Source organism: Gossypium arboreum, chromosome 13, assembly GCF_025698485.1.
Source record: "Gossypium arboreum isolate Shixiya-1 chromosome 13, ASM2569848v2, whole genome shotgun sequence".
Classification (NCBI taxonomy): Eukaryota; Viridiplantae; Streptophyta; class Magnoliopsida; order Malvales; family Malvaceae; genus Gossypium; species Gossypium arboreum.
The window spans coordinates 7,365,311-7,386,284 of NC_069082.1; the positions used below are offsets into that span (position 1 = coordinate 7,365,311).

A 20,974-nucleotide genomic window follows, 5' to 3' on the forward strand; every position below is an offset into this window, starting at 1 on the left:
AAACTCTTCCCATTTCCTTTTCTAATAGCTTATAAATTGTATATTCTTTTTAAATAATGAAATGTGTCATTTAGATAAATCAAATCAATTTGAATTTAAACTTAAAATTTTTTTAGAAACGGACTTTGATTTAGTGCTACCAATATTTTTACTAACGAGATTGTTAATTTTATTAAGAAAATATTCCTATTAATTGTGAGTGCTAAATCCAAATATGATATTTTACTAAAAATATAATATATGTATCTAATACTGAGTAAGGTCGAACCCACATATATCAATGATGAGCTTATTTCTTTAGCAAAATAAGTAATTAAAAATAAAAGGGTATTTTTAATTAAAATTTATTAGAAACATAGTAAATAAAACTTAGAGAAATCAATATTATGGAGTCTAGTTAAAAGCAATAGAATTTCACTTTTAATTCATGGTTATCGAAGAAGTGTATAATAATTAATCTCTTTTATTTTTTCGATAACTAAGATTTTAAGAGAAAACTTGTTGAAATTATTTTTCTCGTTAACAAATAACTTTAGTTATTATGATCGGATTAAGTTGAAAATATTCTCGTCACAACTAGTTTGTTAGTTAAAAATTGAAAACCTCGAAAAAACTTACAACAATATAGACCCATGAATATGAAATTGGTAGTGCATATTTATTGACTCAGCATATGCGAATGAGGTTTTGGTTTAATAATAAAGTTGAGGTATTAGGAACTTCGAAATTTTATATTCTGGAGTCATATTATATGTTAATATGTAGGTTCTTTACTAAGTTTGTTTTAATTAGTTAGTTTAAGACGAATTAGTTGTTGAGTTAATTATTTAATTCAAGCTATTGATTGAGGTGATAGTTACCTTAAATGTTTATGGCATAACACGAATACAATTTATTAATGTATCAAAATTTATATATAACATAAAATATTTAAACATAATTATGATATTAAAAGTTACACATTAATAGGTAGTAGTTAGCATTTGATTGAGTAAAAAAAATTCTAAATTATTCGAGTTAATAAGTCTTATTTTACCAATCAAATTTGATTTAAAAATTTAACAAATCCAATCAAATGAAATGAAATCAATATAATTATATAAAGATAAATGTATTTGAGTTAAAATAATATGATAAAGCAATTCCTAAAAATATTTTCATGTTACTTGGGAGTCACAAATCATTGTAACACTGAGGTATACAATTATAAATTGATTCATTTGGACCGACAAGAATGAATTATTCGAACTTGAATATTTATGGAATTGAATTTTGACCCGAGTCATGAACACCTCTTCTTATTACAGATATGTAATTTTCTTACAAAGATTTATTTATCATATACCTGATCATAGGTCAGGCCAAATCGATATAGAATTTAGGCCCAAGGTTGACTCAAAGAATGGGCCTAGAATTTTGCCCAAGTTTGACCCATATTAAAAATGCTAAACCCGAGCCCGATCCAACTGTATTAATATTTTTAGATTATTTTTTATATAAAAATAAATTTAAAAAATATAATACATCAATTACGCCAAAATATTAAAAAAAAATTCTAATAAATTGAAAATAGAAAAAAAAAAGTATAGGCATGTAATTCGGGCCAGGTCGAACCAAGATAAAAATTCTACTCGAGGCCCGACTCATTTAGAAAATGAGCATTATTTTTTCTTCAAACTCATTTTTTGAGTTTATAGTTTTGCCTAAACTCTCATACTTTTAGAGTGGGCCTGACCGATGATCAGGTCTAGTTTATTAATGATCCGTTGGGCTTTGGTTTCAAATGAACTGAATGGGCTTTACAAATTCATATTGGGTTTTGGCGCCCAAATGGGATCCGAGCCGGTGAAATAGAGGAGAAAAAAAAGAGTCGAAAATTCGTAAAATCGGCGAACAATGGAAGTAGAAGTAGACGAGGAAGAACTAAAATCGGCGGGAGCCGACTTTTTGTTTTTCCATGGACGGGAGATCGATTCTCGTAACCGCTTGATTCTCAGCTTATTGGCTCTCCAATAATGGGAACAAAGACTCCAAACTTCGCCACTTTACCGGAAATGATATTCGGTGAAAGTTGTTTGGTTCTCTTAAAGACGTCGCAAGCGGCAACGATATACGTTTCAATGCATTAGATGCTTTTTCCGGTTGGAAACATGAAGGTTTGCCTCCTGTTAAAGTCCCTTCTGCTGCTCAATGGAAATTCAGAAGGTAAAAAGAAATGTCGATTATTTTATTTAACGTTTTTGGTGATTTAAATTCAGTTTTACGATCATTTAGTTTGATTTTATTTTACTTTTGAATATTAAACTAAAAGTGAAGCAAAATTGATTGTTTGGATGTTTCAGTAAACCGTTCCAGCAGGATATTGGACTATGACTGTGGAAGTGACATGTTGAGTTTGATTCAGACAAGGTGTATTTTCTTTTAAAGGAGCTGCTAGAATTAGGCTTTTGTTCTATGTCATGCATTAGCTATTTTTGTTTGAGCATTTAGAGACTAGGAAACTTTGCAAAGGTTTATTTTTGTGTCCTAGGATATTTAGGATAGTGATTGATGATGATTTTGTTGTCATTTTAAATTGCAATCAGAACCCAAGGGAAGAAATTTCAGAGGGGAGCTCAGGCCTCCATTGGGAGGATTGCACACTGCGGCTTGATGTCGCTGCGCTCACATGAAAAGAACCAATTCTTTTCTGTGATGAGGTCAGTGTCTTAAACTATAAACATGGTATGGAAGACGATGCATTGTATTTTGTATGCTTTTCTTAACATTCTTAAGTTTGCATTTAGGGAAGTTTTCATGTTTGTTACGCAGGTAGTTTTGTATGAAGATGAACTGGCTGATAATAAGGTGTCACTTCTAACTGTGAAAGTGGTAACTTAGACAAGTTTTGGTTTTTTACAATGGGTATAATCTTGGAAAAGTTAGAATGGAAGGCAGCTGATTGCATTATTTTCTTTTGTCTAAAGAGTCATGCCAAGTTTTTGGTTTCTTTTACAATTTTGGGTAAGTGGGTGACTACAAAATGCTTTTGATTATGCAAATCTATGTGGTTGACATTTTCTTAACCATCTCTTCATTTTTTCCCCTCTGTATCCTGGAAGAAATGCTAATTTCTGGTTCATCTGGTTGCTTGAAAAACTCTTAATACATAAGCCACTGCACTCTTTTTTTCTCCTGAATTGATTTCCCCTTTCAGCCACTTGCTCAGTTTTTCTAATTACTTTTGGTTGACGGAGTGCTACTTAGATTGTGGGACACCTGCATCCATTGTGTTTTTGATGGGAGTGCACATCCTGCCATTCTTTGAGAAAGCTGTTGGAAGGAAGGCACATATCAATCTTTATCTACTGTAAGTATATAATCATTGACTTCCTCTCTGGTTTTTCGTGTTTGCCTATGCCACACTAGCATGTTCACTTTTATATGTGTTTACGTGGGAATATTATCTGTCATACTTGTTAATTTCCTTGTAAGTTAAAGTGACAAATCTTATTTCCTTGTTACTGCAACTTTAAAATGTACCATTTCAAGTTGCTACTCTGCCCTTCTCCTTTTGGTGTGATTGGGGGTCAAAAAGTATACCATTAAATTTAATCTCAAGTTGAAATTCTATTCCTTGATAGGCAGTGTGAATGCATACATATATTTTAATGTTTGATTGTTTTCTCAATATATCATGAATTGATAGGTTATTACATACATTGTCACATTATTTCCAGCGTGGCATTTTGTCTATCAAGGAATTCCTCTAAATTTTGCACATTGAACCTTATTTGGATATATAATGAACTAAAGCAGGTTTTCTTGATTGATCTTGTGACATTAATGTTTTGCTTTATGATGCTATTCTAACTACGTAGCAGAAAGGTTATCCTACTGATTCTGCTGCATATGGTGATCCAAGCATCAGCAGCCAAAGGCTTCCTGTCATCGTGCATCTGACCCAAAAGCATTTGTTCCCTGGTAACTTGTAGACTTTAAATTGCCTTGTGCAACAAATTTAAATTCTTTGTATAATGTGGTCATTGTGAATTTTGATCCAAAAGGGTCGATTCATTGGGCAAAAAATCAGAGTTAAAATCATTTCACGTACCTTTAGCAAACTTTTTTTTTTTAAAAATGTAATTTTGGATATAAACATAGTAAGAATTCTCCATCTCATATTGGTTTACAGTGCCTTAGTTTCATCTTTTCTTTCATAAACAAATGCAAAGACTGAAGAGAAATTAATCAAAGGAGCTTTTGGAAATGGTGATCAGATTCGTACATTAGAGCATAGCTCATTGCTTCAGGTGTGTTGCTAAACATGGCTCAACTTGTACTAAAAATGCTTTCTATACTTGATTGATAAATTGAATTTATATGTTCTAACCAGAAAAAAATCTTAAACGTGAAAAAGTTGGTTGATAAACAACAGGGTATGTTCAAAGTTAAAAAACTAGTGATTTTAAAAAGTAAAGCTGATTAACTAGAATAGGGATTCGAGCCTTGGTTTGTTGCTAAATTTAGGTGTAGTAGATATAAACTAGCCCACATTGGATAGCAATGGCTCCTAATATTCATTTTATTGGTATCAGAGTTAATATGTCGAGCCCTTTTCTCTCTGAGAATTTCATCTTGCTCCAAAGTACTGAGATTAAAGTGCTTTGACTAGAGCCTAGCCGAAGAGACATATAAAATGACTAATTTCTTGGAATTGTGAAATTAAGCTTTTATGTAATTAGGTAATCTTCCACTGCCTGTGCAAACAATCTGTACCGAGCAAACTCGTCAAAATTTAGACTTGGAAATTGTAGGACCCCAATTATACCAGCTAGACTTGAAATTCAGGTAAAGATCTCAAATCAAGTGCTGCCAGATGTCTGGTACAAGAAGAAAATAACCATTAAAATTTAGGAGATCAATAATAATCAGTTGCTGCTGACAACTAGGAACATTGTTTTCTTTGGCAAACTTCCTGTCAATAAGCTCTATTTTGTCCTGTCCGTTTTGGTGACTTACAATCAATAGGGTCAGTGTTAATACACCTATTTTTAGTTACTGTAATTCATATGTATATATATTTATATTGATTTATAGATTCTGGATAAGGTTTTTTTGTTCAGGGAAAGTGACAACGTTGATGAATGGGGTTACTACAGGAAGAGGATAAGTTAGAATGATAGAACCGGATGGATTTTGTGTGGAAGATATTGGTCTATGTTTTGCTTTCTTAATACTGTTCCCTCAGCAGGCATTTGGTAATAAATTTAGATGTGGATAGCACTTCAATGTTGCTACATGGGAATTATGACTATGACCTTGCCTGCTTGTCTCTGCAGACTAGGAGTGTAATTGGTTAGTCGGTAGGTTCTGTTTTTAGAGACCCAAAAAATTTTGATTGTTTCTGTTGGTTATCTCAGTTAATTGACTTAGTGAACAGCGTAATTGGATAGGGTTTAGGTAAAAGTTTTATCATATATTTATTAAATATCATGAATATTTCATTGTAGTTTTTTTTTTTTTTGAAATATAGTTAGTTAAGTCTGTTGTTTAAGTACTCATTTTATTAACAAAAAATGATGAGTTTAGCTTGTTTAAAATAAAATTCATATCCAACTTAAGCTGAAACCATTTAGACTAAACTGATTTGGTCGAATCACATTGATTTCAATTAATCTTTATCAGCTTTCAGATTGCCAAAAAGTTATTGTCTTGAATTTTATGGTTTGGGCTGTATCAAAATTATGACTTTGATGGCAAAAGGAAAAAGACGAGAAAATATCTGTTTTAACATTATGTTTACAGTAAAATACAACTGATCTTAAAAGCTATGCCAACAATAATCCGTAGTTTACAAGAGATATCTAAACTTGGACAGGAGAGTAGACAGATGAATTAGAGTCGAAGATTCAAGTCAAGCTTGGCTGGTTCTGGTGGTGGTTCGGGTGGTCGAGGATCCAAACGGAAACTGCCTGGCCACACAAAATCCATTCCGTCATCAACTGTAAACTGCACTGCATATGTATCATTAAATCTCCCTACACTTGCAGCAGCAGCAGCAACAGCTCCATCTCTGCTTGATTTGTGCACAAGTGAATGTGGTCGGACACCAAGTGATCGAACAACGTGATTGCTCATCGGCAGACCCATCATCATCATCATCCGCTGGGACTGGTATCTTCTGGCTGCACCTCTCTCTCGTTTGTGGGCGTTTTGGTGGCCACCCAAGGCTTGTGAACTATAAAACTTTCTCCTGCAAAAGTTGCAGGAGAAAACCTTGGAAGGAACTGATGGTCTTAACTGAGGGTCTGAAGCCGATTCGCAGTCTCCAGGTGCTGGTATTGAGTTCCCACCGAGTCTCAGGTTCAACCACTCTTCTTCTATTGCTTCAATATTGCTATCTTCGTTAACCCTTAGCTCGCTTTGTTGTTTAGTGGATCTACTTTCAGTTTCAGCTCCTTCACTTTGGAAAACCATTTTTCCCCTTTTGAAGGTGAAAGAATACAAGGGATTTTCGAAATTTAAGAGTTGGATTAAACTGGGAGAAGTTGAATAAATGGAAATTGGAAAGAATGAGGTATGATGTTTAGCCTTTTCTAACCTTATTTTCTATCACATTTCATTTCTTAGACCCCACATTGCCTGCAATGCTTTGGGATTTTTCGCGCGGGGGACAAAAGCTTATATCATCTTCACTGTTGCCACTTACCAAAGCTATAGGATTCTCCACTTTTATTATCTTTCTGCAATGAGAACACCTTTACATGGATTCCTTTTGGAGTTGAGTAAGAAATTCAGAGTTGACATATCTAATAAGTGCTAACATTCATGGTCAAAATCATCATACAATCTTCCAACGTACTGCTTATAAGTTACTGTCACATGTTAAAATTTTTAATATTATGTGCTTGTTTTTAAGCTTTTTTAACGAGATATATGCATTTATTCACTGTTAAGAGTATAGATTTATATACCGGCCGTATCAAATACAGACTCATTATCATAAGCTTTGGTGACTTTCTCCCTAGCTGATTACCAGAGTTTGAAGCATATAAGACGCATATATTCACAGAATAAAACGAACTTTTTACTTGCCAGTAAATCTTCCTAATACTTTACAATTTCACTTGCCAATCATTTCTAAATTGATTTCTTTTGTTTAAAAAAATAAGTGAAAATTGCGAAGTCTTACTGTAATAATCTTTCCTCACTGTAGTTTGGTGTTTTATGCCCTTCATGTCAAGCCAAGACATATGAAAAAGATGGCACCCACTAAGAAAAAGCTTATAGTTTCTGTGGTAAGTGAGTGATTGATATGTTGAATGTTAAATGAAAGATATGCATATATATATGTGGAATGGAAGCGATTGTAGGTTTTAGTTTGGATTTTAACCACCTTTAGGCTTTTGGTTTATTGGTTGTCGGGGGGTGAAATGGGGCCCAGAGAGTGGCCAATAATGGTGATAAAGCAAAGACATAAGATAGGATGGTATCTTAGGGCCAATTTAATATGTAGTTTTTCTAGGACAAGAATATCTAAGAGGAAGTCTTCATGTTGGGACTTCTTGGCTTTTCCTTTAAAACAGGTAGTAGTGGTCAATTTATATGTACAGCAGGAACAAGTGCATCAAGGGCCACTTGTGCTCGGTCTTTTTTGTTATAAAAACATCAAAGGCAGGAAGGGTCTTTGCTTTCTTAGCAACTACTTTTATTTCTAAATTTATTTTTAAATTCAAAATGTTTTGATTGAGTCCTTAAAGTATCAGTATCATATTAATCAGGTCCTTCCATTATTAGTCTAACGTTAGGTGTCAGCATGGATCAAACGTAGAGCATGTTTAAAGTATGTGAATTAAATTTTAAATGCGTGTATATTTATTGCATAGACAATTTAAATTTTATTTTTTACAAAAACTAATGTCATTAAAATTCATATTTTTAAATATGTTTCATGTTAAATTCAAGCTAACGATAGCGCCTAAAATGATAGTTAGATTGACAAAAAGACTTAATTAATATGATACTAATACTAAGAGGACTCAATTAAAATATTTTAAAGTTTAGATCATAATTTGAAAACGTAGGGGCGTAATCGACCCATTTATTTATTCATCCATCTCTGTGTATATTGTAATGTTATTTGGCTTTTTTTATATGGGATACCAAATGCTTATGTTTCAACTCGTTTTACACTTGTATTCGAAGGTGTTTGGTTTACAGAATGTAATATTATTTTTAAATAATTAGAATGTAAAATTATTTAGAATTTTTATTCGTGAAGTCTTATTTTCCCAGTAATATAAGATCATGGAATTACATTCCCTTATTTGTATTTTAAAAGATTACTTTGAGCCGAAAATGTTACATTTGTAATAGTGTTAGGATTTTGTAATATAGAGGTAATCTTATTATCAATTTCTCAATTTTAGATAATTAGGTTCAACAAGATGAAATTTATCACTGGTTAAAACAATAATAAATTTCAATTTTACCAGTCCAAAAGTTTTGTAAAAACATTGTGGTTTTTTACCATTTTAAATAAAATTATTTTTTACTTATAAGTGACTAGAAAAAGTGGAAATAAAATTTTCCTTGAAGTTTTGAAGATTAAAATTATTATTGGAAGGGTTTTATATACCACCTTCGGCCCAAAATAGTATTAAAAAATATAGACCAAAAGTTAAAAAAGTAAATTAATAATTTTATTTTAATTTTAAAATAAATATTAATTGATTTAAATATCTTTATTTTTATTGTTATTATAATTATAACTTAAATTTCGTCTAGCCTTTTCTTTTCTCGAAGGGATAATGATCTGATGATACTAAACAGAATTTTAAATATTAGGCCAAAATATAACTAATACTTATATTTAAATAGATGTTATTTTAATTAATTCACGAACTCAGTTATGAAATTACAAAACGTTTATTTTTAAAATTATAATTAAAATTATTATGATTGTACTTTTATCTTTCATACTTTTATATTATATTTATAGAAATACTCCTTTTAAATTATAATTAATAGTATTATAATGATACTTTTGTCTTTTAATGTTTTTATATTGAGCTAGTTTAACATTGTTGATGTGGTTGAAAAGTGTTTTTGAAAAGACTGATTTGAAAAATGTTGAGGAAAAGTGTGATTTGTTAATTTAAATTGTTTAGTATTGCTGTAAAAAATTATAGTGGAAAGTTAAAATTTCCATGAATGTTGGAAATTAAAATAAATTAATTTAGATAATATTTAAATAGCTTAATATAATTATACATAAAATATATATTTTAAATAATTAATATATTATTTATAAATTTAATTACACTGAAAATAGTTTAAAATTTTAAATATAATAATACATTATAAATAAGAATATTTTAATAAATTGCACTTGAAAACGTAAAAGTTAAAAGCTAAAAATATTTAAACCCTAGCTTTTCACGATTGAGTGAAACTGAAAAAACACTTTTCCTTCGCACTTTAACTACAAAACTAAGTGTTTAATGCAATATTAAACCGGGCTCTCATCTTTACATAAAAAAAATTACAAATTCAATGATCTAAACACATGTTTAATAATTTTGGAATAAAGTTTTTTACAACTCTGCCTATATTAATTATTGAATAAACTTTTAAAAAGTATATTATTAAGATAAAATATTTTCTTTCACATTACAAAATTTAATAATATTTAAAATAATATACCAAAATATATAAATATTGACACGTACCAAAATAATAAAAAGGAAATCTATGTTTGAATTTAACTGTTTTCATTTTATAGATCTCCTGGTGTACGATGAAACCAAACACATTTCCACGTGTTATGTATGTGTATATAAATTATAGGGTAAATTTTATAATTGGTGATCTAATTTTTTGAACACTTTCATTTTGGTCATTTAAATAAAAAAATTGTAATTTAATCACTATTATTACAATAATTTATGGTTTACAATCGTTGAATTTCTCGTGATAGCCGACTGTGTATGCCATGTCATCAATTTTAACCTTTTTTTTAAACCCTTATTACTGTTCATCATCTTCTTCCTCAATCCATTTTTTCCCTCAAAGCCACCCCCTTGCTTCCACCATTTTTTTTTTCTTCTTCTTCTTTCTTTGCTCACTGCTTTTATATGTTGCCTCTGTTTTGAGAAACCCGTTTTCAAACTTTAAAAAAAAAAAAAAAGTCAATGTCTTCCTCACAATCACCCAAAGCAAATGGCACCTCCTTCAATTCTCCTCCATTGGCCTCTCCTATTCCCTTCCAACACCTTCTTCTTCTTCGTTCCGGAAACTTTAGCTCTCGTTACTACATTTTCCAGTCTCTTTTACATCTTCACAACTCTATCTCTCTTCATTTCCCGTTAACATAAACACAATCTAAAACATCCATTTGGGCCCTCTCAATCTTCTCCGTTGGTATCAAATTTTGAAAACGGGAGCTTTAATTTGTCAGCAAAGTTTTCATCCAACGATGTTTTTGGTGTTGAAGATGGAACAGTATGTCCAATGTCCTTAAGATCTCATTTTGGGTCAAAGGTACTTTATTTTTCAGATGTTTTAGTTCTTACAATTGTTCTTCCATTTCTTTGGTTATTCACTTGAGCTTCAAAATTTGAGCTTTGAGCTTTGAGCTTTGATCTTTGTATGAGTTTGTTCGAGTTTTCATATGGATATTCTATCGGTTCATAGTTATGGGTTTTGGTTGGCCTTCGATTTAAACATGGTTTTAACATTGATAGTCATGGGTGTATTAACGATGTTTGAGAAATCTTTCAAATGTAAGAGTAAATCATTTTATGTTCACCTGACTAAATCATGAGAAGACAAGATTTCAAAAAAAGAATAAAAATGGAGAATCAATGGAAAAGTCAGAGGAGTTTTATTACGTTTTTTCATCTTGTTTTTGCCATTTGCAGCAAAGTGTTGGGTGGTGGAAGAGATAGGTGCAGTTGCTGGAAGCAGGGAGAAAAGGAAGAGGAAAACAAAAAGAAAAAAAAAATGGTGGAAGTAAGGGGGTGGCTTGGAAGGAAAAATTGGGTTGGGGAAGAATACGATGAACAGTAACAAATGGGTGAAAAAGTCAAAAAATTGATAGAAATGGCTTGGAAGGAAAAAATGTCATGCACAATCAGCTACCATTGAGATTTATCGGTTAGGTGATTAAAATAATAAATTATTATAATAATATTAATTAATGATAGATTTGGATGAATTAATGTAAAAACAATAATGATGATAGAGATCAAGTATTATAATGTGAGATAAAAAGTAAATTAAAATGAAAATGATTAAAAAATTGAATGACCAAGTAAGAAATTTACCCTATATTATATATACCTTTTGTACTTATCCACATCGACTTTCAATTTCAAAATTTTTTGAGATGAAAGAGTTCCACCAAGGCAGAATACTTGATTACCCTATTGAATTTTATATAAATTTTAAAAAATGTTACTATTTTGGTAGCATATGGGGTTTCAATTACTAGACAACCCTTTTTAGTTTGGACATAATAAAAGTAATTTGTCTATTTCAATTAGGAGAAATGGACAGATAATCTAAGACAAAGAAGTCAAATAAAGGTGTATCCCCATTTTTTGCAACTTGCCCTTGCCCTTCATTAACACTTTACATTTTTTTTAGAGGCTTTGGTATTTCATAGTTCTCTCCTTTATATTTAAAATCGAGTTGGGTTGAATTTTGAATTCAAAATTTAAAAATATTAAATTTCTTATAACTCAATGCTTAAATGTAAATAAAATTTTAGATTTCAATTTTAAATTATTATACCCTCATGGAGTGCAAAAAAATTTGGTATAATTTTATTTAATAAGTGAAGAAATGTAACAGTCCGTTTTCAATGAAATCAGAATAGTGGTTTCGAGACCACAAATTCGAGCCCGAAAAAAATTTATTTTAATATTATTTTATGGTCTACCGTATGATAAAAATATCGTATAAAAATTTTGTTAAGAAAATTTTACCGATTACATGTTTAATTGATAAAAGGACCAAATTGCATAACATGCAAAAGTTGAATTCTAGTAGTAAAGGGATCAAATAGCTATGGATTCAAAATTGGAGGTCCTTATATGACAAATAGACCAATTAGTGGAGTTAGTAGATAAGTATGATTAGTCATCATTGGAAAATTCAATAAAGAAAAGGATGAAATTGGAAAGTAAAAGATAAAAAGATGATAAATTAATTAAGTAAGAAAATATCACCATTTATATCATCTTTCCCAAATTAAAGACATGGAAACCCTTGTAATGAGTGTTGAGCTCAAGCAAGCTGTTTTGGCTTAATTAGGTATGAATTCTTGTCCTGTTTTTAGTAATTTTCATATTTTCGAGATCGTAATAACTTAATCTAGCTATATTGGGGATTAATTTGCAAAGTTATCAAAGTATTAAAGTTTTGTCATAGATGAATATAGATGAATTATGATGTTTTTATGGTAGAAAATGAAAGGTTGTTGATAGATAAACAACTTTTGTAAAAAGAATTTTGATAAAATTGTGATTTAGGGACTAAGTTGAAAACATATAAAAGTTATAAAAAATTTCTGAATTTTGTGAAATACATGGATTGCTGTTGTTACATGTAAAAATCAGCTAGGCTTGGAATAATGATTAAATTGCATGAATTTAAATTTCCAAGCCTAAGGATGAAATTGTAATTAATTAAAAGTATAAGGCCAAAATGGTAATTTTTCCAAAGATGAGAATTGAATTGAATTGAATATAAATTGATGTTAAATTCATTCGTATAGATTTGAATAGATCAAATACAAAGTTAGATCGTGGAAAAGAGAAAGTAACAGATTAGTAGCTTTTGTGTACACGAACATTGTTGAGATAAGTTTGTGTAACTAAATTGTATATCTATATGTTTGAATTGAGTGTTGTGTATGTGGATGGTGTAATTGCCCTGTATGAAATTTGTATAAATTGTTGTGCGTATTTATTAATCACATAACCAACAATGACCAACAAGTATTAAGTTCCGTTTGAATAAATAAAATTCGATGGATACGGGGTTTCCTATTGGTTGTGATCTTGCATGTGTTGTGGACGCACCATAGCTCTTACGAGCGTCTCAAAATTTGGCTTACACGAGCTTCCCGTTAATAGATTTTTGAAGCATCCCGATTGGTTGTGATCCTGTATGTGTTGTGGACACACTGCAACTCTTATGAGCTTCCCGAATATGGCTCTTATGAGCTTCCCGATATTGGCTCGCTTGAACTTCCTGATATTGACTCACATGAGCTTCCCGTTATATGGCTCGACAAAGTTTCTTGTTTATGTGCTCGTATGAACATTCCTGAATATAAATTAACGGATTATAGATTTGTACATTTCATGTGTACTACCCGTGTATCAATCGATATTTTAAATATTCAACTAACATGAAATTGAAATGAATTATACCAGTATATATACTCGAAATATTTTGAATTGATGTATTCATACAAGATGTGGAAAGTTTATGAACATGGACATTTGATATTTGATGAGCTCATATATGTTTCTTGAAATTCATGTGGAATACATGCTAACATGTTTGATGAGGATATGTGAATAAGCTATTGGTCAAATTGTTTTGGATGTATTTTGTACGTTTAACTTAAATGTAAATGAATGGTAAGTTAATTTTCCGTTATACGAACTTACTAGGTTTTAAAACTTACTTTGTTTTATTTCTTATGTTTTATAGTAATTCTGAAGCTCGTTGGGTTGGAAGCTTAGCGGAGATATCATCACATTATCCATTGGCCAATTTTAGTACATATAGAAAAATAATTTTGGTTATAATGGCATGTATAGGGTACATTGGCCAATGTTGGCTTAATAGCATTTTGTTGTAAATAGCCATTGGAATGGCTTGAGTTGAACATATTTTGATATATATATATATGTGTGGCTTTATCATGTTGTTGTTTTTGATATGGTTGAGTGATGAATAAATTATGGATATGTTGATGAATGGTTTGAGATGACATGGTTGGTAAAATATACATAAATGTTATATGGTCAATTAGGTAAAATTGAATACTTGGACATTTGGAGTGTATTGACATGTATTGAACTTGAATTAGACTTGAATTGAAAGTTTATTTTGTGACTTGTAATTGTGCGAATTGTTGTGTTTAGGTTGATACCAAAATAGGGCGAGAAATAAGGCTTAAAATTGGCCTATTTTGTCCACACGACCAAAGACACGGGCGTGTGTCTCAGCGCTGTGTGACACACGGCCTAGCACATGGACGTGTGGTTTGGCCGTATATCCCTTGCATCTTTAAAATTTCAAAACAGAATGCTCAGGTATTTTCACACGGCCTCGGGCATGTGACTTGGCTGTGAAACCCCTGCACCTATTTAATGCAAGTCAATATGTTCACACGGTCTAGCACATGGGCGTGTGGCTTGGCCGTGTGCCCAAATCAGTAAGCACCCTAATTTGGACACGGGCTGGGACACAGCCGTGTGTCCCTATTTCGAATGCCCACACGGCCTGAGACATGGGCGTGTCTCTTGACCGTGTGAGACACACGGCCTGGCCACACAGGCGTGTGTCCCTTGCACCTTGGAAAATTTTTTATATTTTACGAAAAATTCTCTGAGCTCCCGGTTTAGTCCCGACTTGTTTCTAATATGTAGTTTGGGCTTGAGGGCTCAAGTGAGGGACAAGATGATCGATTTTGATTTGGTTTCTCACGTGAATGCTAAATGAAATGAAATGTTTGTATTTGATTTATAAATTCCGGTAATGCTACGTAACCATGTTCCGGCGACGGATATGGATTAAGGGTGTTACAAGAAAAATATAGATATCAATGACATTAACAACCTTTATTCTATTAAGTTTCCTATTAAATTTAGGTTATTACAATATCATTTTTTATTACATGAATATCAAGTGAGTTTTTTTTTAATTTCAAAATGTTACACCAACAAATTTAATAGAAAAATTTTAACAATCTTAACAAATAAGCTTAAATTTTTAGATTTAAAAGTAGAGGACTAAATCTTTAAAAATAAAAGTATAGAAATTAAATTTTAAACATATAAAAGTACAAAAACTTGAGCATATTGTAACACTCAAAGTTTTACTCTATAATTTAATTTAGATAAATAAATAATTGCCCCAACGGGGAGCATGGATAGGAAGCATATTAGTTTTATTTAATAAATGAAGAAAAAAATGGCACTTTAGAAGAAACCTTGAATCTCAAAGAAGTTGTTCTAATTTTGAGAATAGGGGTTAAGTAAAAATTTTGTTTTAAGTGTGTGAGATAAAATTATAAAATTTTGGAATTAAAGTTAAAAAATTGTAGTAAAAAGTTTAAATGAAATTATTTAGTTTTAGAGGGACAAAAAAAAAATTCATGTTAAAAGAGCTTTAACTGAATATTTTAATTTATGGGGAGGACTTAAAAAGTAATAAAACTCAGATCTAAATTATATCAAGGATGCACATTATGAGTTTGCTAAGCATTACTTGTACTAAAGGTGGGGAGAGGTGCATGTTAAAAATACATTAAGGGGATTATCTTAATTTGTGTTATTAAATTTTGATGAATTATTAGTTTATATATTAAAAAATTTAAAATTTAAAATTTAATTAATTAATTTATAGATTTATTCAAAAAAATATTAGGGTTTCAATTTCAATATGCTAATTGTGATATTAGGATTTGAAGCTGATTTTTCCACTTTGATATTGGGGTTGGCAGGGACTCGACCCCTTATTAAAATAGAAAATTATTTATTTAGCTCTTTAAAAATTTTAAATTAATAAAGGTAAAATTGTACATTAACTCCTTTAAAAATGATAAAAAATTAGTTTAATCATTTAAAATTATAAATATATGAACTATTAAAAATTAAATTTTAATTTCGAGCCCCTCAACAAAATCTTCTGGTTTCGTCTCTGATGGAGGCAATGCCATTAGAAATTATGATTCATTAGCTCAACTTAACTCATAGCTTATGATGGTTCATTCAATTTTGTAGGCGATTAGATTAGGTTAAGTCGGTTAGTTATACATTACAATTTTTACAATTAAACTAATTAACTTAATTTACTCCTAATATTTAAAAATATATATTATGGTACATAATAAATATATAAAATCATGTAAAATAAATATAAAAATTTTAACAAAAAACGCAGGTTGTATTCTATTTGTTATACTAAGAAGGAAATAAGAGAAAAAAAATCAGTTTAAATCTCTATAATTTTTATTTTATATATTTTATAATTTGCATTCTAATATAAGTATAATTTTATTTATTATTTAATGCAACATTATTTTAATATATATTAATATAAATAATATATTCTGTAATATTTAATAATTTTATTAAAATTACAATTTCACATATTTTAATGATTTCATAAAATTAAAATAATTCAAAACTTATACTACATATCATTTCTAATTTAATTTCTTTAATAATCATTTTCAATTCTTACCTTACCAATACAACTGCATTGAAATTCAAACACATATCTCACTGCTATAATACTTGATCTCAACGTTATAATAATTAATCTCATCATCACCATTATTTTTAACAAATCTCACAAATGATTCAAAAAAAGCTTTAAAATATTCGATTACTCGATTAAAATAAAAGACTTTGATGAATTAAATTAATCCCTTAAATTTTAATTTTTACCAAACCGATCCATTGCTCCCCGAAGAAGCTCAAGTTGGTGGAAACACAAACAGGTCCACATACAAGTTGATGCGAGGGAATCCACAAAATCTCTAAAGTTGGAGCTTGGGTTGCTCCTCGCAAATACGTCTGCGAAGTGGGTCATGGGCAACTAAACCTTGCTTTGGCTCATTAGAAGGCACCCCATGTGCTCATATATGTAGTATCACAACTCAACACCCAATACCCACAACAATATATACTCCATTACATATGCACTCCTATTCCATGGATACACAGTCAATTTACACTACTCATTGAGTTTGTATCATCTATTATTTGGATTTTAATTTAATCATAAAATTATTAAAATAACAAGTATTATTTGTTTATTTTGTTATTTTTTCTAAATATATTTATATATTTTTTCTACCCATATCTATGTGTCGTCTACTATTTAGGTTTTTATCCAAATAATATAAAAATAATTAATTACGAAAAAGGTATAGAAAATAAAATAATTACAAAAATAGGCATTTGCTACCGTGGTCTAACGGTGCCACTGACATATTGGTGGCACTAGACTAAAATGTGATGATCTAAAAACTTTAGAGACCTTATATGTAATTGCACCCTAAACTCCCTATTTATTATTATTATTTATCCTCTTTTAACACTAAAAATAGATTGGCCTCTTATCAATTAGTCTAAAAGTTTTTCTACCAAAAAGTATTTTTGTAAGTAAACCTATTCCAACTGAAATAAATTTTATTTATTTTTTAAAAATATTTATAATTTTCATGTTAATTTGATTTACGGACAAGGTATAAAATTATAATTATAAAACTTTAAAAAATCTTATTATATATAAATTATAATTACTAGTTAAATTTATAGTTTCTAAATATAATGAGAGCAAAAGAAAACTATTATAAATACCGTTAACTGTTATGTTAAACATAATTTGAACAATAAAATATTTTTTGCAAAATAAATAAAATTTATTTCCAGTTGGTATCGGCTTACTTACAAAAAGTACTTATTGTTAAAAAAATATTTTAGACTCATTGATAAGAGGTCAATTTATTTTTGGTGTTAAAAGAGAATAAAAATTAATAATAAATAAGGAGTTTAGGGTGTAATTTATATTTTTAGATTTGGTACCACCATCTGTCAGACGGCACCTTTCAACGTTTTTTTAACTGCCAATTAAAAAGAAAAATTTACATATAAGATCTCTGGAGTTTTTAAATCATCACATTTTAATTTGGTGCCACCAATATATTAAGCGGCACTGTCAAAATAATGTAGCAAATGTCTATTTTCGTAATTATTATGTTTTTTTATATATTTTTTATAATTAATTTTTTTTATATTATTTGTGTAAAAAGCCGCTAATATTTTGTTATGTATCTGACATATTTCAAGTCATACCGTAATGATTATAAGACAAAAAAATTTTCATCATTGGTTCAGTGATGAATCTTGTGTTGACTTTAAATTTAGGATTCGAGCAAACACTGTGATGATAAAGTAAATTATAAATATATTATTTATGGCTGTTTTCTTTTTGAGGAAAACCTTACAAACATTAAAACCCAAGTTTTAGGATTTTTCACTCTTTTACATATATGGGTGAGTTATACTCTGGGAAAAGGCAATGGAAAGTAGGGGTTTTGGCCACCGTTTAAATATAAGATTAATGATTGAATTTTTTTTTTATTTCATCGTTAAATGAGATAAAAATCAGATAAAATAATTATATTAATTTAACAAAATTTAACGGAATCTCTATGAACAGTTGTCAACCTTCATTTCTATCAAAAGTCATCTTGACAATGCGATCAGTTTTTATGTTACTTTCTTTAAGAATATGTTCAGACTTCTATTGACCCATTTTGAACGGAAACTACTTTTTTTTCTAACATAAGATTTTTAGCTTTGACTTCTTTGAAAATTTATTAATTCATCTCACCCTTCCAACTCAAAATCAATTGCTTACATTAAGTCATTGAAAAGTAGTGCTTGCAAAAATACACTAGTTAAAATCTTAACTCTACTAACAAATGGATGTTTTGTGAAATTTTTTTGCAATGTTATGGATCATAAATAAATTTGATTTTTTGATAATGAAATTTTGGTTGCGTTGGGAAAATTGAAGCTTTGGGGCTTCAAGTTCCATGAGAAAAATCATGTGTACTAGTTAGCAGGGTTGAGACAACTTTGAGTTAATTATTGAGTTAACATATTCTGAATTTAAAAAAAAAATATTAAGGTTAAGGATGAAAATGAAACTCTATGAAAAGAAAATGGACTATGAATGAAATTTACCCTGGAAGGACTCTTTATGGGCCTTCCAACTATTATATTTATAACTTAGCCGACAACAATTTATTCTTTTTTTGGGGGCCTGGCTCACTGACCAACCTAAACCCACAAATCTGGTCCATAGGTAAACATTTACAGGCCGGCCTGACACTAACTAAGATCGTTTTCTAATGGTCAAATTTTATAATTAGTTCCTCTATTTTACTCAAATTTTGGATTCAGACTTTTTCTATACTTTCATTTTGATTAATTTAATATATAATCCAAGTCTAATCATTAATCTCTGCTGGTTTTTGTTTTCTTTGGGGTAAAATCAACAACATGGCATTTTTTTTCTCCAAACGATAGATATTAACTTCGTTAAGTTTTGTTATTTCCGAAGTTTTATGTGATAAATATGTTATCAGAAGTGTAATGTTGCGTCAAATTATTATTTTCATATGTTGCTCACAAAAAAGTTAGTTAATAAATTTAACGGCAGTCATTTACATCAAGATTGAAATTTCAAAATTCGAAAAGTATAAGGACTAAAAATTATCAAATTGAAGAACATTGACTAAATTTAAAACTTTACTTATAGTGCATGACTAATAGCAGAATTTAATCAAACAGATTTAATTTCTATTATTTATTCATGACAAAGATTAACCAAATTAAAGCCAAATTAAAGTGTATCAACTAAATCCAAAGCTTACACATAATGTAGAGATTAATAGAAGGATTTGACCAAAAAATTAATTGGGGTTAACAATTATAAACTTGTGGAATGTAAAGATTAAATTTATCAAAATTAAAGTATAGATACTAAATTCATAAGTTCAGTAAAATACAGGGACTAATTATTAAATTTTACCTTTTGTAACGAGCAAAGTTCAGTTTTAGACCGGGCGTATTGGTAAGGAAGAACGCACCTCTGAAAGTGAAGCCATCGAAGTGTAGTAATTTCTTTTTCTTTTTTTCAAAGATGGAGAAAGCTTTGAGAGTTTATGCTGAGATGCTAAGGCTGGTGAGGCGCTTACCCAAAGACTCGAGGCCTTACTACGCTAAATACGCCCGCGAGAACTTCGTTAATTATAGGGACTTCGACGCCTCCGACTCCAAAGCCCTCGACGAGCTCTTCCACCGCGCCTACAATCACTCTCTTTGGGTCCTCAACAAGGTGTGCGCCTTTAATCTCTAAATTCAATGCACTTGCCGTTGAATTTATTTGGTTCTTGTCGTGATTGCAGTACTCGGTGGATGAATCAGCTGCCCAAAAGTTGAAGGAGATATGTTTTCATGGATGAAAATGTTTGATGCCTACTAGGTGTTTGTTGTAATGCTCAAACGAACTTCGGATACGCTTTTTCTTTTTTAATGCAAATCAGCGTTGGTATTAACGTTATTGGCTGTTTACTGCACTGAATATTAATATGCTGCAATTTTGGCTATAAAAATCTGTTTTCTATCCAAAGTTTCTCTTGGATTGAAGACTTAATGTTGAATATTTGGAGACTGATCTTCTCAGTGCTTTCTTTCTTTCCTAACAATGGATCAGATTTTATCAACATGTATCATTTTACTTAGCACTTGCTCTGTTGCATATGCTTTAGAAATTGTTTATTGAATTATATCTCCAAGTAAGGTTTTTTCTTGTCACTTCTCATGTTCTTTTTAACTTTTACAGCCAATAAATCAATAATATCATTTTCAAAATTCTATTTTAAATTTTTTACTTAGAATTATAACATCTCTTACCGTTATACCCAACATTTATAAATTAAACCACTAGTGAAATAACAAAAGATATCCCTAATGGTATGAAGCCTGGGTTCTATCCTGGACGATCCTTATTCCCTTCCACCTTATAAACACACTTAAATTTGTGACAGTTAATATGGCGTGGGATGCTAAATGGAGCAATATTATTGTTGAAATAGATTATGTATTTGTTATTAATGATATCTATAGCAGTTTGAGAGAGCAATTACATAAAGACTTGATTCTAA

General features: G+C 30.1%; 3 protein-coding genes and 1 long non-coding RNA gene across 5 annotated transcripts; 3 read left to right on the top strand and 1 right to left on the bottom strand.

Annotated features, from left to right (window-relative positions):
- The first annotated feature begins 1,798 nt into the window (after nucleotides 1-1,798).
- Nucleotides 1,799-4,175, top strand: LOC108486028 (uncharacterized). Of its 2 annotated transcripts, XM_053024716.1 has the most exons (5): nucleotides 1,799-2,205; nucleotides 2,343-2,409; nucleotides 2,586-2,699; nucleotides 3,247-3,349; nucleotides 3,864-4,175. In XM_053024716.1, the coding sequence occupies exons 1-4, from the start codon at nucleotides 2,130-2,132 to the stop codon at nucleotides 3,305-3,307; spliced, it is 318 nt and encodes a 105-aa protein (XP_052880676.1). In that variant the 5' UTR covers nucleotides 1,799-2,129; the 3' UTR covers nucleotides 3,308-3,349; nucleotides 3,864-4,175. The 2 variants fall into 2 exon arrangements, with proteins under 2 accessions (XP_052880676.1, XP_052880677.1); XM_053024717.1 differs by lacking the exons at nucleotides 3,247-3,349; nucleotides 3,864-4,175 and adding an exon at nucleotides 2,812-3,173 and having other exon boundaries at nucleotides 1,802-2,205.
- Nucleotides 4,176-5,751: 1,576 nt separating this feature from the next.
- Nucleotides 5,752-6,639, bottom strand: LOC108485026 (zinc finger protein 7-like). The gene has a single exon (XM_017788894.2). The coding sequence runs from the start codon at nucleotides 6,457-6,459 to the stop codon at nucleotides 5,878-5,880; it is 582 nt and encodes a 193-aa protein (XP_017644383.2). The 5' UTR covers nucleotides 6,460-6,639; the 3' UTR covers nucleotides 5,752-5,877.
- A 5,576-nt stretch (nucleotides 6,640-12,215) lies between these two features.
- LOC128286609 (uncharacterized) lies at nucleotides 12,216-13,925 on the top strand. Its single transcript, XR_008277224.1, has 2 exons — nucleotides 12,216-12,300; nucleotides 13,711-13,925. It is a non-coding gene; the product is annotated as an uncharacterized LOC128286609 (long non-coding RNA).
- A 5,931-nt stretch (nucleotides 13,926-19,856) lies between these two features.
- LOC108485721 (LYR motif-containing protein At3g19508) lies at nucleotides 19,857-20,472 on the top strand. Its single transcript, XM_017789569.2, has 2 exons — nucleotides 19,857-20,145; nucleotides 20,216-20,472. Exons 1-2 carry the CDS (start codon nucleotides 19,951-19,953, stop codon nucleotides 20,270-20,272), a joined length of 252 nt encoding a protein of 83 aa, XP_017645058.1. The 5' UTR covers nucleotides 19,857-19,950; the 3' UTR covers nucleotides 20,273-20,472.
- The last annotated feature ends 502 nt before the right edge of the window (nucleotides 20,473-20,974 follow it).